At 43.0% G+C, this 17,955-nt stretch overlaps 1 protein-coding gene across 2 annotated transcripts in view; it reads right to left on the bottom strand.

Annotated features, from left to right (window-relative positions):
• The window catches only part of LOC124297429 (probable serine/threonine-protein kinase DDB_G0267686), a 73,199-nt gene extending 57,022 nt beyond the window's left edge, over positions 1 to 16,177 (bottom strand). For both annotated transcript variants that reach the window (XM_046748440.1, XM_046748441.1), the window contains exon 1: positions 14,092 to 16,177. In XM_046748440.1, the coding sequence (XP_046604396.1) occupies positions 14,092 to 14,496 (405 nt within the window). In that variant the 5' untranslated portion in view covers positions 14,497 to 16,177. The remainder of the gene's footprint in view (positions 1 to 14,091) is intronic.
• Between the last annotated feature and the right edge of the window lie 1,778 nt (positions 16,178 to 17,955).

Genomic DNA, 17,955 nt, shown 5'->3' with positions numbered 1-17,955 from the left:
TGTATCAAATTTGTTCTTTAAAACGACAAATCTTTTTGCTTCACGTAGAAAATATTTTGATAACGATTAAAACTTATATCGCCATATTTTTTCCCCATAAGCTTTAACATTTCCTCTTTTAGAATCCGTGAAGAAAATAAAAATTATATATCTCTTTCGTGCATAACAAAACATATTTCGTTTCCGATAATGCTTAACTGCTTGTTACACTGCGAACTGGAATAATCACAGGTAGGTAAGGGTAAGAGATATAAACTGATTTTTAATCACCCAACCGGCCTGTCAGCAATTGATCTCAGAGTAAATCAAAATCCGTATACGAAATACGGTGAACAATCGCATGCGCCCGGTAGGAGCGACCGGCTGCAACCACTCGTGATTAAAAATCACCCACAACCAGCCCTCTGCATTTTGCGAAACCATACCCACACCATACATGTACACAAGTACTAAAATCTACACGTAAACAAGCGGAAATTGATTCAGCGACAACTAATTTTTCTCTATTGCCAACGTAATCGACTAAGGAGAAAAACTAGCTGTCGCAGAATCAATTTCCGCATGTGTACGTTGTGAACCTTTACGCTGAATAATTCGGATCTGATCGGCTCACGTATGGGTATGTAAATAGGTATTATAGCTGCATAGGTATAAGTATAAAAAATGTGTGTGTGTGTGTGTGTGTATTGTATATGTATACGATGCCACGACGTTATAAATACATTATATATACATACATATATACATATAAATACGCACACACACACACAGACACACACGTATATAACGTCGGTTGGCTTGCTTCTCACGTAGGTGTACCGATCGTTGACAATATGGCACACGTACATGCGTATATACACGCGTATTCTCATCAACGTGCGTACTCGGATCGTGGAGCAAAATTTAAAAACGGACCACCTTCCGTCCATATACGAAGGAAACCATTAAATCGTCTCTCATTTATATGGATGGCGCGGCTTCGCTTCACAGTTATTACAGCAGATGTACCAACGCTTTACAATTCGACAACGAAGCTGGCCGGCAATGTTAATGCGCTCGTATGTACGTATAATATCTATGGTACTGATCCCACGGGTGTACCGCAACCCCTATACGAATAATTAAAATACAAGGTATACACGAGTCATGGACGTGTATCTACGTAGGGCTGGACTAAATATAGGTATTCCATTATGCTATACATATACACATGATGCATCGGAACACACACACACACACGTATATATATATATATATTTATATATATACATTTTTTTTAATTTATTTCAAACGTGTCTAGGGGGCGCACTTATCGGAATTCGTCAACACCCCAAATAAGGACCACCCTAATATATATATATATCGGGAAAGATTTTACGATATTCCGAGATCCATGAACAACAGATTTATGTGAAAAAAGAATTTTTTGCGTTCATGGGGACAACTCAAAAACATAATGACTGAAGTAGTCTGAAAATCCCATGTTATTCAAATGAAAAACAAAACGAGCTTACGGGCACGTCTTCTAATTGGACTACAGCGCTCCGTTTTCGCACACATTTTTTTTAATTTATTTCAAACGTGTCTAGGGGGCGCACTTATCGGAATTCGTCAACACCCCAAATAAGGACCACCCTAATATATATATGCGGAAATATATATATGCACCGCTAGCAATGTGCGAAGGTTTTTTTCTCACACCCCTAGCAGTGCGCGAAAGTTTTTCCCGCACATGTGTATAAAAGACTACTTTCGGTGCTTGTAAATCGTGCATAAAAATGGACTTTCCATGCAGGTGTTGCATGGAAAATATTTACTTCATCGTCTGTGACCGCACGTCTAGTTGATTCGACAACTTTTTTCTCTCAGTGCAGGAAAGGATTGCAATCATGATTTTTTTTCAATCGTTTCCCGTACATATAAAGAAAAGTCGAGATCTTCCGAACATTGGTATCAAAATCATAAGGATTCTATTCTTGTCCCATTCTAAGAATTTCAGGATATTCTCCCAAATGTCTACTTTTTGACGCAAAAAATTTAACCAAGTATTTTTTCCAAAATGTTTTTTGCCATTTCCTCAGGCAGTGTCTTAAGCCTACACTGGTACACATCCTCGGGGCACCCACTAATGGTGAGCTGGGGTATCTCACTCATTTGTTTTTTAACTGTTGTAGAAACTTTATCGACTCACCAATCTGTTCCATAGACATTGAGGAATAGATCGATGTGTTTTTTTTTTTTAGTTTTGATTGCTGTGAAGCGGTGGTAAGTAGAACTAAAGCCGTCAAAATGCTTGAAAAGTCGAAAAAAGCATTCTTGACGATGAAAGCGCGGAGGTAACCAGTTACCTCGAAGTACCAGTGTAGGGTTAAATTGGCTTTGAAATTTGGCAAGATCAGCGTTTTTACACAGTAAGCACATCACGTGAAATTTTTCTCCCGGGAGCAGAAATTGATGAAATCTCGAAGACAATTGAAGGTTCGATGAGAAAACGTAATAGAATTGATCCGCGTGTTTCACGGCAGCGGTAGGGCCCAGAAGCTTAAAAATTGGAGGATTTTTATATCTTACAACCGGTGTACACTATAAAATAACTAAATTGCACAACGAAATCGGAGTTTTTACTCTGAAAAGCTGGCTGGAAGTTGGAAGATCACTAATCAGCTATATTGCATGTGCAATCCGTGGAGTATTCACATAGCTTCTGCATAGTCGTCATAAGGATAAAAAATTATTAGGAGAAATAATAATTAAACAAGTTCGATGGATGACCACGTATGTAGGTACGTAATAGGTATGATGTATACCTAATATACGCCCCTTCGTCCTTGATGCGATACATTGTTGTACGTAACAGGTATATGCATGGTATATATCTAGACACCGCGCATCCATACTGAGAACACACACACTTGTATATATGTATCTATGTACAGGCGCAAAAAGTAATTTCCTGTTCGAGTAAAATGTCAACTCATTAGTCGAAAAGCGCTCAGTGTGTTTCTTTTTCATTTTTCATTATAGTGCTAGAAAGACGATAAAAGTCGAACACCAGCAGCATCATACTATAATGGCGTGTTATTCGAAAAATGAGTATACCTATAGCAGAAATGCGGAATGATGATTGAGATAAGAGGTGAGATATTTTGAGGGGGGCACAGCGTAAAATGAACGAAATTTCTATGTAGTCTGACATGTGTGTAATACCTTCGGACATTTCGCCATTACTTTGTGCTCTTAAATGAAATGATATTACATTTATATATACCGTGATGAGTTTTCTATGAACCCGGACACTCCGCATACCTATTCTAGCAGGCCCATCACTGCAGGCACACGCGACCTGCGTGAGTCTCACGATCACGCTTCGAGAGGATATATGCTGCAATGCAGTTGGAGTGCCACGGGCAGCTCGCAATCAGGTGCGCGGTATGCGCCCGTGCAGGTTGGCCTGTTGCAGGATGCAGAATTTCCAAGTTGGCAGAAAACTTGGGGTAAATACGTTCTTATACAGGGACTCCGTTCTCTAACTGACGCTCATTCCAGAAACAATGCCGATCACCTACGACACAGGAAGGTTCTTGCCATTCGGGGATTATGCCAAGGAAAGACGTCTGTTTCACTTCTCTCACAACGAGCGTTGCGGGAATACTACGGTGTCATGGAATTTTATACGAAAGTTATCCCTTACGTAGTCAATCATGATACGCTATACATCATACATCATCATACATAGTATTAAAGTTCGAAACCTTGGATGTTCGGATGTTCAGAAAGTGACGTCACACAAAAAATTTTTAACTCCTGACGTCATCGATCCATAGTAATCGTCGACGACGAAAATCAGCTAGCCGTATTCCTCAGTCTGGAAACAACCGCGCAGTAGAGAGGACGTATGAGAATCGCGCTCCACAGATTTCGAGTACCAGGTTTTTTACCTCCTGAATCCTGCGTTCCAGGTCCGCTACCTGGTGAAACTTGACTTCCAGGACAAGCGCTCCGTAGTTTCTGCGCTCCGTCTCAGCTACCTAATGAAACTCGACCTCCAGGACTCACGCTCTGCAGTTTTGGCTGTCCAGGTCCTTTACCTTATGGATTTCGACCTCCAGGACTAGCGCTCCGTAGTTACGTTTTGTTGAAATTGTTGTTGTACGTTCAATATCCACTAACAACGTTATTAACTGGACGTAGAGAATCACTGTGTAAATTATTGTATATGTTTATCACGATATATACGAGCAGAATTATCAGGTAGTAGTTATGTTTTAACATTCTACGAATGTACGCTAAACAAATGACAGTAAGGCTTCATCCGAACGAGCAAAAAAATCAGCTGTACTAGGCATCCCAACGTTATAGCAGCTTACTCAACTGAGTTAATGATCGTACGTTGAAGTGGAAGTGAAAAAAAAACTGAGATAACGATTGTAGTGAGCGCATCAGCACATCTTGAATTGTGTGTTTGCACATATGTTGTGATAATGTATTGATTGAAATTTATTACCCATTAAACGATCCTCAAGCAGCGTGGGTGTGAGGTATATGGTAAATCTTGTATCATCTGGTAAAACACTGACAACGAGTAAGCGAGCGCAGCGAGCGCACGAGCACAAAAACCAGCTATAGTAAGTAGGCATCCGACCCCGAGCGTTTAGCGAGCGAGGGTAAAGCCTAAAAGCTAGTAACCAATTACCCTTTGAAAAGTTTTGCTATTTAATTCTTGGTACATTTATTTTTATTGAACTACTTTGGCTTATAAAACATGTCATATACGCCAACGCGCTGCAATTGTGTCGTCAACTTTACAAGATGTATCACACACATTGTCCGGTTTGTGTAAAATTAATTTTTTTTTTTTCCAATCTACGAATTGTTTTCTCGGCGGTGCGTGAGCTAGTCCCGTCACATGATATATACCTATGTGCGACTTGTGCGTATACATAGGTAACCAGCTGTATCATAGGTATTACATGTATGCATCGCATGTATAAAATTTTATTACGGCGGCAACGCGTATGACGTATTGTGTACAGATATAATAATTGGGATGGATACGCATGGATTGAAGAATGGTATACCTGTGTATAAGTGGTCATTGTGCACGCGGATGATTACGTTATTAAAGTGATTATATCGCGTAATGGCGTCCACGTTTCGGGCCACTCGACCCGCACGGGTAATTGCAGCCAGTCGCCTATGGACGGCTTATCCGTTTTAGCTCTCGTGGGTGCGCACTTTCGTTTGCCACTAACGTTTCACGCTCGGCGACCCGCGTCATATTCGTTTCCTGCCTTACGTTTACACCGTACATGTAGGTAGTATGCGTCCTTCTCCGCTAGCCTACCAGGGTTCTCGTTCCTCGTTCTCCTCCCCTCGGCCGCGACGACGTCGCGACGCCTTCTTCATCTCCACTACCGTACGGTCACCGTGACGATACCGGCAAATAATTGTTCAAGTCCAGAATGATACGGTACACCCTCGGCTTATGTACAATACGTTCAGGTATGAATGTATACACGAGGGTATTTCGGAAAAAAAAAAATAATTCATCATTTTTCATTGTGGGACCCCGTTAAAAGTTTGTTTGTTTATGTTGAGAAAAAGATTTTGTCAAAAGACGAGCGCTCTAACTGACGTGAAAGATTGGGCTCATTCGATTTTTCACTGTTTTCACGTTTCTTTTTCAATCTGCGAAGAAACACGTTGTGGCACTTCAATTATTATTCCTTCTCTGACATTTATAATCAACCCAAAGATCACGATCCATAACGCAACGATATATCAACCGGGAATCTTATACTCTTAAATTAAAAGTTCATATTGAATTATAACTATTTCATGAGATTGAACTAATAATGAAAAAGTCGTTAGATACACATCTCAAACATCAACTGGAGATTTAATATTACAAGTGTGGGTCTTCTTTGTTGCGTAAATTGATATTATGATTGATGTGAGCAATAATGTAAAAAAAATCTTATTCAGGATACTTTGCAAATTCATTAAAAAAAAAAAAAAAATACCTATAAAAGTGAAAAATCAACTGAGCGCGATCTTCCACATAACGTAGAACGCTCATCTTTTTGCCGCAATCTTACATTTAAACTATGCAAACTTTTTAGAGGGTGCCGTGATGAAAGATCGCAAATTATTTAATTCTGCAACACCCTAGTATACACATATACATATACGAATCATATACCAACGGGATTACTCCTGTATTTACATATTTTAAATGAACTGTGCAGCGGTAAGCTATACCTACAAGAGTTGATCGATGCCCCGAATGTATTCTGTAAATCGCCCTAGAAAGCACTGGATGTTGCGCTATAATTTCGATCAATGCTCCTCATGGCGCTGTGGACAATTATAGTAGTTGCAAAAAATTTTTCCCCTCGCAGTTTTGTGGTGGAAGAATCGCGTCAACAATGAGACATGGCCGATTACTTCCGCGATATAAACCGAATATTGACATTTTTCTTGTGATGTGATGTCGGCAAACACATTGAATGGCATATCGCGTTATCCATATTCCATACGATAACTGCGATACACACAGATCGATACGGATCAGGTTTTTAAAAAACTACATATTGTCTTGTTATTCCCTCTCTGTCGCGCATTAATTTCGTCGTAGCTGCATTATACTCGGCAGTGCTATACATACAGTCGACAAAGCGTGCGCTTGGATGGATAATATTGCCAACAATAAGCTCCCTGCGTAGCGGGCTACAATAACTCTTTTCCACTCTCGGCATTTAATGGTTGTCCGTCTATTTATCCTCGAGGAAGAGGAAGCGGTTGATGGGCAGATAGGTCGAGCGTTTTGTGACTAATTTAAAGATTAAATTGTCCGTAACATTGGTTTCATGTATTCGGCCCGACCATCCGAGTGGCGGAGAGGGGGCGTCGTGACGTCGCAAACGAGCTTCAGTGCTTCAGTGATATGCCTGCAAAGACCGATTATGTGAACCACACAGGTATATGACTGCGATCAGATTGAAATAGGAGCGCAGCAATTGAGCATGCGTACCGTCGTCCGCATGTATGCAAACTTTTCCACAAATAATTCTCGATCGCAAGTTAGGCGGCGGCTGATAATCGCGTTATACGTATAAAGAATTTATCACCGCGTCGATACTTTGTTTGTGTAATTCCGTCTCCTGTAGCGATAATTTTTGTTTTCGTTGTCGCGCCTATGCGTGTATAAAACTCGGTGCGGTCGTAGGTACATACCTATAACCTTCGGCGGAGAACATGAAAACGAGATTTTCAAGAAATAAAAGAAGATCGCCAGCACGATACACCTGCACACATTGTACCTTCGTGCGATCTCTCATCCGTGGTGATATCTCCGTGCTGACCTTTAAGTCTTTCCGGACGCAGACACTGCCAAAGTCGTTGTGAAAAAGTGGCGGGTCTCTGGAATCTCGGAATATCGAAATCTCAACATCCTGTAAGGCGTTTGTATTCGTTCGCTGATTGGTTCGTCGATTAGGGCTCGGATATTGGCACTGGCGCGCGGACGCATCCTAGTGCATTTATAATATCAACACTAAAACTTGCTGGTCGAGGAGTTTTTTTTTTTTTTTATTCCACGCACAAATACCACTGCAGTACACGAGCTATTCTGCAGATATAATACGTTACCGTCGCCTCGATTACAGTCCTCCGATCCTTCCAGCGTACCGAGGCCGCGCTCTACACCCACGGAACCTGCTTCCAAGTGACTCACGGTGGGTTCATACCTGCATTGGTGTGCTTTGGTCATGGAGTTGCAGCTTCAAGCTGATACGGGCCACACGACCGCGCACAGAGCTTACGACACACGATATAGGTATAAAGCCTGCAGCATTATGTCCGAACTTTTGTGAACGACTCGTCTCTCAGCGCCAGAAGATAGGCAACCGAAGGTAAATGTCAGGTCTGTCTATATCGCCACTTTTAAAAGGTTGTCTTTAAGTACGTACGACCGACAGAGTCCGGGTCAGCTTCACTCAGATTTGCTCTTCCGAAATGGCAGTATCAACATGAAATGTAACTTTGGCTGTCTATTTGCTGACGCTGATTGTGAGCAGCGAGTTTCACGGACGACTCCGACATGAAAAGAAACTTATTGTTAAGCACACCCCTATAGTCGGATGAATATCATAGGATTGATCCAGCGGTATCGTGTGGCTGCCACAGCCGCTAGCATACCGTATCGATACTGTGGACACGTACATACGTATATAATATAGTTCGCTATGGTTTAATTAAAAGTGGGACAATTTGCCGATTGTATCAAGAACTGCACGTCCAATTTTCCCCGTTATATATTACACTATATCCGAGGTGTGTTAAAAAAGTAATGGGAAATTTTGTCTGTTCGAAATAATTTTATTCATTCGTCTATAACAATATTACCCCCTTAAAAATAATTCCCATTAGATGTTATACATTTATGCCAGCGCTTTTTTCAATCCCCGAAACACTGCTGGAACTCGTTCTTATTTTGGATAGGTTTTTAGCTCTCTCAGCGATGCGTTTTTAATCTCATCTATGCTTCCAAAACGACGGCCGTTTAAGGTTCTCTTCATTTTTGGGAACAGAAAAAAGTCATACAGAGCCATGTCTGGCAAATATAGAGGCTAAGGCATCATTGCAGTGTTGTTTTTGGCCAAAAAATCACGAACAAGCAACGAAATTCTTGTAGAAAAATTTATTACAAATTCTCTGATCCGTTTTCACAATTGCCGATCCTACCAATATAAATGTAACCTTTTTGACAGCTGACAATAGACTGAATATACAATATGGCTAACACAGTACAGCAACTTTTCAGACAAGTTTACCAAGGCGACAACGAAAAAATCGTGCGAAGAAGAGTGAAACAAAAAAAAAAAAAAAGACAAAGAAAAAGACTGATACAACAGACAAAATTACAAAATTCCCGTCATTTTTTGAACACACCTCGTACGTAATATATTATACTATATATTCGTACGATGATACTCTCACCGTGGTCTATTTGACAACAAAGCATAGCTAAAGCCGTGCCACCGATACGCTACGAGTGGTATAATATAACAGTTTATAGGACGTATATGTACCTACACTTGTGGCAACGTTGTACAGGTATTATCAGGGTGAGCGTACAACGTGTCCGTTGTCAGTGATATTCATGTAGAATGCTGCGGCACTTTTGATTTGAAAAATAAAATATAAAATAAACAATAATAAATAATGTACTGGATTATACAGGAAAAGATCAACTGCTTGTTTCGAAATGTTAGCAACGCAGTACTGTGAAATTTTGGTTCCTACAGAACTGCTTTAATAATTATTAGAATACGCATACGGATATGGTTATGGGGCGTATTGCTTTAATATCCATACAGTTGCAGGCTAGAACGTCGATAATGCTTCTTCCGACAAATCGTACATACATGTATAGGTACTGCCTTGATCGTACCAGGATTGGAATCAAATTGGCGGGGATGAGGCACAAAAGTGTTCCAGGGATTCGGATAATTGTTCGTACACGTACATCCATAGGTATACAGGTATGCCCTTGGATCGGACTTTACTACGCACAATCAGCTCATATTTCCATTGTACAAGCTAAACTGCGAATTAGAACGAAGCCGATATTGAACAGTACAGCCGTATCAAGGCACAATTATTGGACAAAGAAATATGTGTAGGACGTATAATCAGTAACTCCGTTTCAGAAGACTCTGGGAAATCCTGGGGTCAGCTTATAAGACAGGTCAACCGTATCAATGCTTCGTCCGGTGTTCTCCCGCACCCTCTCGCGGACCATTTCAACCCGGACATAGTAATCGTAGATTTCCGTCCAGTACCCGATGTAAAGGCTAGTGAGCATGTGAACATGATTGTAATGAGAAAAGAATATCCCTACTACGTGTGCCACCAGCGTAACCGAACGATGAACTCGTTTTTTTCTTTCTTCCCCTCTTTTCACGTATAAACGCTACTTTCTGTCATTATTCTCTTTTATGTTATTTCATATTTGGAAAGGTCGCTTCTAGATTAAATCGTTACCTATACAGCATGGGTTTCGAACTGTTCAATAATGTGAAAATCAAGCGTTGCACAGTTCGTTCCGTAATAACAAAAAACAATCAGGTTTACTAATCATTACCACACAGTTAGTCGTACTGTCTTAGAAATACGCCAATCTATGCGCAACATTTGGTTCGAATAGCAGCTTCATCCAAAATTTGACAGGCTGAAGAATTTTTAAGTGTTATTCAGAAAAGTTGATATTCGGAAAACGACTATTCCCTAAAAGACCCAGTGTTCACGCGGAGGATTAATTAGTAATTTTATTCACCCTTCGTTACATGTTGCAAGGGGCTACAAGAAAATACAGGTGATTTGCAAAATCTCAAGTTTGCCAGTCCGTTACTTTTCTGATACATGTTAACGCGCGGTTAGTAGAATCACCATTAGTCACAATCAAGTCGGATGAGATTCACATAGGTAGTCTTTGGGAGAAAACAAAAATAACGAGCCGAGAGCGAAGATAGGCGTGCGTTCATAAGTTTGGAAGATCTGGCAAATAAATTTAAAATGACAAGCTCCAATAAAGCAGCAAACGGAAAAATGAAATTGACGTGCAGGCGATCCTTCATCGGGATTTGAACACGAACCATAAAATTTCCACGGTTGAGATTTTTCTTATTTCGTTGACCTTTATTGCCTTTTCTAAACTTGTCCGATCGATACTTTGAAATACGAATTCACAGATTTGCTCGCACATTCCAAACTAAATAAACTCCCACCTTGGCTTTAGATTCAAAGCTTTTCTCATTGAAAAAAAAAAGCATAGTGCAAATTGCACGAACAGTGCTGATTAATGCAGTTATAAACGGTGATTTCGCTATAATCGAGCGATTAGTAGAAGACTTGTTGTTTTGAGTATTAACAACTTGGAAAATAGCATTGTATGCGAAGAAGCCCTATACAACGCGTTAAGAATAGAATAAATTTGAAAATACTTAGGGTCACGGTCGGGTAGAAATGGAATGTCGAAGACCCCGTATATGAAGGTACAATATATGATTCTAGCGTGTATTAATCAGTGGGCTTGACCGAACAAAATCCTCAAGAATCTCGAAAACTGTCTTCTTTGGTCTGCAATGTGCCCGTATAATACACCTGCACCGCATAGAGAATTATATCCAGCATCACGAACGTGTAACTTGACATAGTTTCACGTTTTGTTTCCTTTTCCGCATTTGACCGTTGAAAATCCTCAGTGAATATATCGCCAAAATTTGAACTGACGACAACCGTGCACTACCGGTATACATATTTCACATCTACCCCCCGTGTGTGCCGATACACGCGCGTGTATGAATTATGCGATGGTAGAAGCACAACATCGCAATGTTTACAACGAACCCCATTAACTGTATTACCTGGGTTGTGTTCCGGTCCCCGCGGTGTCCCTCAAGCCCGATAATTATACCGCTTTTCCTTGCACCGCAACGCGGTATATAATAACTGGCATGAACCACGCTGTTTACAGGGCAAATATCCTTTGATACGCCGGCGACCGGCACACGCGCGTTCGCGTCCACGCGCTTGCCTGACTGTATATTACAGGTATGTTACACCTCCGAATATACATACTTGCCTAACTACCTACGTCTATACGCGTGTCAGCGTACGCGTGGAAAATTCAAAATTCATCTGCACATTACACGTACACACACACCTACGTTCGTTTCTTAGACCTATCTCACTGTCGTTTATAGTCGGACACACATTAGCGTGTCTCATTTTGGATGAGCATTCTTTTTTTATTTTTTTTTATTTTTTCTCTCCAATCTCACTCAAAACGGAAACTTTTGGTGACCAACTCTATTTTACACGATCAACAATTTTCTCGTGTTATACCTACTTAGGGGGGTGCAATCTCTTACAATTAGCTGAAACTCGGACGTTGTCGGTACTCGCACGTCACTTACAAACTGCCGACGTCTAATCGCATATGAATAACGTTTCACAAGAGGTCGGACATGCCTGATCTAATCAACTCGCGAAAACATTTCAAAAAGTTTGCACCGGCTTTGAAAGGGTCAGCGATTTGGCTAGATTGATTGCACGTGGAATGTCCCGTACGTAATGCACTTTCCGGAGTTATTCGCCCATGTCAGACAAGCAGGTTTTCGGATATTTTTGCTCGACATTGCATGTAGAACTGCGCCGTCTGCGGCATTTTGGCGTCAGTGATGCATACTCTCTAAATTTAAACCCGTGACAAATCACTGATTCCCAGTTATATAAGTATACCTACCACTGGAAAAAATCAGTGCACAAACATTGACAATTCGTTGTCTCTTCACCGGTATTTCACGGATTTGCACAGTATGTACACTGATTTTTTCCAGTGGTATACTTGTAACTGATTCATATTTAGAGAGTAGGTTCTGAACACAGTGAAAAGGTGAACCTTTTTACACTAGGTTGGTCAAAACCGAATACAAAGCCCAATGCTCTTATGGAAAGGTCGTCGCGATCGTGAAGTGAGCGGATCGTATTTTACAATTCACCTCCCCCTATAAGAGTAATAAAATTATTTCAAACTTTCTGAAATGACATTTGTTGCCATTGTCTTTGCACGATATGTGGGCTCAAAGACGTACCTACTATAAAATGACGAGAAATGCCGAAAACACCGAATGTACTTAGGCAATAGGTTCTCACAATCAGTTACGATCAGTTTGAGATTATGGTACGTTTATACTGACACCGGAATCCTGTGATGCGTTCTGTGTTTATACATCAATTTTTCGAAATTCTCCGAGCCATACATATTTGTTAGTCAGGAATGTTGCAAGCGTACATTATATAACGCAATAGCCGTTTCGCGATCGAGCCAGTAGATGTTATAGGACCGTGACGGGGTAAACGTATACGCGTACACTCGCAATCGAAGAAGGTTTTTACTGTTTGTCATTTTTGCCCCGATATTGTCGAAAGAATACATTTATCGGTTAAAATCTAGGGCAAGTTGGAATGTCGCGTTTAGTTTATGTAGCAAAAATTACATAACTGCGACGATAATTAACTGTTGAAAATTCACAGTAATTGACGAACCATTTTGCAATCTTTGGAAAATGATATTGGTTTGCAGACCTGACGCCGTGAAATCGCGGAATCCATACGATCGCGGCTGTTGATGGTCGGTAACGTGAAGAAATTCATTCGCAGAAACCGAATTGCAGTTCATTCCTAGTCAAAACGAAATCTTTTCCATACGAAATAATGCCGATTTCATAGTTGCAACGAATTCAACCAAAATTATTCATTCGAAAGCCTGTTGCGGCAGCTTCGGTCAGTATCGCCGGAAGTACCTTCCCAGTGCCGGGTCGAATTGTTGACGTTATATCCCAGGTAAATCATCGCACCGAGTCGATAAACGTTTTGGTAAATCTGAACCAGCTACGTTTTCTTGTTTTGCTCGGAAAATATTTTTTATACACGATAAAATTTCTCATCCAAGCTTCGCAGTGGAAGACACTCTGTTCGTTGAACCTTTTATACATGTATATACCTTTTGTACGTGTATATACCGTATTATAGGTAGATGCGGCAAATGTCCCGCGAGTGTTAGAAAGTGATACAACGCCGCGGTTTGGATCAGGTTAAATATGAGGTATACCTAAAGCACTGCACGTTTCCCGAAACTTGGCGACCGCCGTGTTGTAGATACTGATGCCCGCATACGTGAGCAGGTACAACAATATTCTGCATTAACGTACACATACTACAGATACTGTTGTATAGTGTACGGTGTAAGGCGTACATATAGCGAAGAATAACCACGTTTACTACCGTCGTCAGCTGTTACTGCAGGTATAATAAGATAAGTAGATTGGTTATGTCGTCGCCACAAGTATAACGAAGATGCGGCAGCGTATACCGATGCAGCCTGTAATATGAATATGCGCAAGGTATAATTAATAACTGTAGCGCGGGTGGAGCGAACGGTGTATGTATAACGGCCCGTGATAGGTTGGTTGTGCGAAAAATGTTACAATGCGTACAAAGGTGGCGAAGAATCCTCAAAAATACCTGCATCTGTAGCCAGGAGTAATCGATGTAGGTGGTGGCTGTGGCGGTGAGGCTGGCGACCGGTGCAGGGGTCGTGATCTGGGACCACGATCCATCCGTCGCCCCGGCCTGCACCATCGCCAGACCGTCGTCGGGATGTCCCCGGTCGGGCACGATCTGGTCAGCGTGCTGGTAAAGCGACGGTCCTTCTATTATCGCCGTCTGCAGACCTCCGGAGGGATGTATGCCCACGGCTGGATGCGTTATATGCTGGGACCCCGGCCCTTGGGCGGAGGGGGCTGCTACGGCGACGGCGGCAGGCGTAATACAGCAGACGACGCTCGCGTCCATCCGGGGGGGCGGTGGCGAGTCGTAGAACCGCTGCTGTTCCGGCTCTGGATGATCCCAGGCCCCCCGTCGAACCATCCAATCCTCACCAAACAGCGGTATATTTTCAAGCGGACCGAGCGTCTAATCGCCGATATCCTATAGGTCTGTTATTCTTGTCACCTCCCCGCGGTAGTTGATGCCAGATTTTCACGATTACCCACGGAAACGGTGCCCTCCGAGTGTCGGTTCGCTCTCGCCTACCTAGTCGTCCCGCATGCGGCCGCGCTACGCTCAGCGATTACAATATCATAGGTATACCGCGAGGCTATGGGCCCACCGCGACGAATCACCCGGCGGATTCCAGAGGAAATATGCGCGTATATTCTGCCCGCGGGGATGGAAACCCTTGACCCGGATACAGCGTGTACGTTTGTTTGGATATCGGTTGCGCTGAAAACTAAGCGATCGCGACGAATTCACACCGGGCAACAAAGATCGTTTCCAACTAATATACCCGTACGTTCTTACGTCGGGTTCATTAGGTTTTACCACCGCGACACGTTTTCAGTCTCCGCGAACGTGCACGTTTATTACACTTGTACCGTCCCAACACTCGACAACCATCGTCGGCGTCCCCTAATAAACCGAGTGATATCGCGCCGTCGAGTCACGGGTTGGCGGGCAATCGGTCCTGTCCGCACGGCTCGTTACTCGCGTCACGTCCCGCACGCATGAATCAGCGTGCGCGTCGACACGCGTTATACTGTGTATCAACGGTGCGGATCGACAAGACCAGAGGAAATTTTTATTCGCTTGCACGGTCAAGCGGCGACGTGTAGTCAATCGGCCGCAGGTACGCCACCGGCGGTATCTATGATACCTGTATTGGTTTCGTATGTCCGCTGCAGGGGTGTGCAGCAGCTGGGCTAGGAAGTGCGTACAAGGTAACAGGTACGTATACCCGGCTGGACTTAATTAAAGTCTGATCGACGGCATCTCGAGCGGACCGAGCGGATCAATCCACCGGCCACACACCCATTCACTTCTCGAACTTGTTGACACTTCTATAGGGCGAGAGAACGCGTGGCCAAGGCGCTGCACCCTCGGTTTACCGGTATTTGGCCACACGAGAGTTTTCGGATGGGACAGCGCAGATCACGCGCGTATCATACCCTTATTTCATCCCCGTCCTATGCACAGTCGCGGCTTCTAACACCGCGCCCGCGACTTCCACTTCGGCGTTCACAGCGTGTGCACATACGTTAGTCGTTTCGCGAAATCGTGGACAACAGTTGCGCGCTACAACAACGGCGTGACATTCCGTTGAAACTCCTTTTTCCGCCAAGTAATACGGAACTATACGGACGATGCCCTGCTACTCGACCGGTCCGACCAAACGAGATCAACCGTAGCTTACGGATTACGCGATTCTCGGACAATCGGTCGACGTAACAATATTCGTACAATAGTCGCCGGGTCTTGGGCAGCACCGCTCGACCACGAGTGCGCTATAACGTGTAGGAGGGCGTATTGTGTTGCGTGCGGTTGCGGAACCTAATGCAAGTATTGTTCACCATTCGGCACGCTACCGCCAAACCCGCCTCCCGTCGCGGGAGCTTAGGCACGCGCAGAAACGACACGCGACCACCAAGGGCTCTCTCCCCCTCTCTCGTCGCGGCTGATCGTCGAGCGGTATACGATAGGAGCTCGAACTGTGTATTAACTCCGGCGCGCACGTACATACGTGGGAGCGTCGTCAAGTGTCGTCAAGGCAACGGTTCCGCGGCGACTGCCCGTCCGCCGCCGAGGTTGCCCCGCGGCCGCGGCTGCCAACCCCCCCCCCCCCCCCCCCTTCCCCGCGCCCCACCCTCGCCCCTTCGCGGCCCCCGCGCCAACCGCCGGCGGTCGGCCATCGACGAGAGGTATCTATCTGATCGCCCGCTCCGCCCCCCGAACGATCCCGGGACCTGCGTATCCGCGATACTTTCCTACAGGTATATGTATGTACATACCTACCTATCTAGCTATGTCCGTGCATCCTAGGTATGATCTACCTTCGCTACCGCGTAACAACGACGAGGTATAAATTTATTGGGAGTTCAAAGTCGTTAAAAAAAATATTGATTGTCGGTATTCGCTACTTTGTTCGAATGAACATTGGTACGTTTGGCTGCTGATTATTGCTGCTAGTTTCATTCTCGTTGTTTTCCCTGCTACTTATCATCATGAAGCGCAGTGTCGATTAACGAGAAGGAATCGGTCCAACAAAAAATAGCGTCTCACGGTGTAGTGTTTTTGTAACGGTCGCAAAAAGTTACTCTCGACCCGGATGTGTCGCTTATGTATCTACTTCTGTATCGAATTTTCCGGTCAGCCATCCTTTCATGCTTTCGTCTCACAGTTTCGTCACGGTATTGGAAAGTTACTCCCAACGTGCCGGAAGAAGTTTTACTACGAAAACATACAAATCTGCTGACCAAATTTAAGAATCAATTAGAAACCCGAAGCGCATCAAGTCATGAACGGTGAAATACAAAGCGGAGAATTTATAAAATACTGTAAAGCAGAAAATACCCGGTCACTCGCTGAAATATTATCGGCTTACAAATCATCTGTTCACCTCTCCATTCGTCGCGCAGCATGTCCGAAACCACACGTTCGCAAGAGAAAAGATGCGCCGAGGTCCAACTGTCCAAGGTGTAATATATACTTATAGGTATAGTATAGAGTCCATGGAAGAGAGCCGGCTTCGATTTGAACGGTTTGTCGAAACTATTCTATACATGGCACTGCATGTGTCTAATACGCGTGGATATGGAAACGATAAAAGTTATCCATTCACGCTGAATACACATTTTCACAGTTACATTCGGTCAACGTTATCTGAAACAAGGTGATTCAATATATTTTTCTAAATTCTAGGAGTATCAGTCTGAAACATACAGTTACATTGCGTACACGTCTTAATTATAAATGTGTATTCCACGTAATCGTTATATCAGCCGTGAGAGCATTATGTATAAATAGCTGACAGCGTCGACGGCTGGCAGAGATTCTTGCGCGAAACTTAACGGGTGAAAAAGTTCCAAAGATGATTGTTTCATTGTTCGTGACAAGGTCATCGATTGCTTCTCTATAAATATGTAACTTACATTTCATACTTACAGGTATTGTGAAATTTTATTTCCTATAAATCTGATGCCGTGTACCTACTTGAGGATCATTCGGAAACCGGCCGCAACGCAATTGGATCACGCGAAATACCGACGCAATTTCACTTCATTTCCGCAATGAGAATAACGTCAAGGGAACTGCACAGACTGATAGCCTATGCATGCATCGCGCAAACATTTATCATAGCTGGCTCTGTGATTACAACTACTTGTATTTAAATCATTGTATCGAACCGATACTTTTGCTGACATTTTTTTTCTTCTATTTTCTATGAACAGGGTCTAAATAATACGTATACCTTATATTTAAACGTTACGCTCGAGGTATCAAAATAAAAATACCTCTTTACGTATAGATGAGTTGAAATTCGTGACCGTGTAG

This window comes from Neodiprion virginianus, chromosome 2, assembly GCF_021901495.1.
Source record: "Neodiprion virginianus isolate iyNeoVirg1 chromosome 2, iyNeoVirg1.1, whole genome shotgun sequence".
Lineage (NCBI taxonomy): Eukaryota > Metazoa > Arthropoda > Insecta > Hymenoptera > Diprionidae > Neodiprion > Neodiprion virginianus.
The sequence above is the reverse complement of the archived record's forward strand: the minus strand, read 5'-3'. Positions and strand labels throughout refer to the sequence as shown.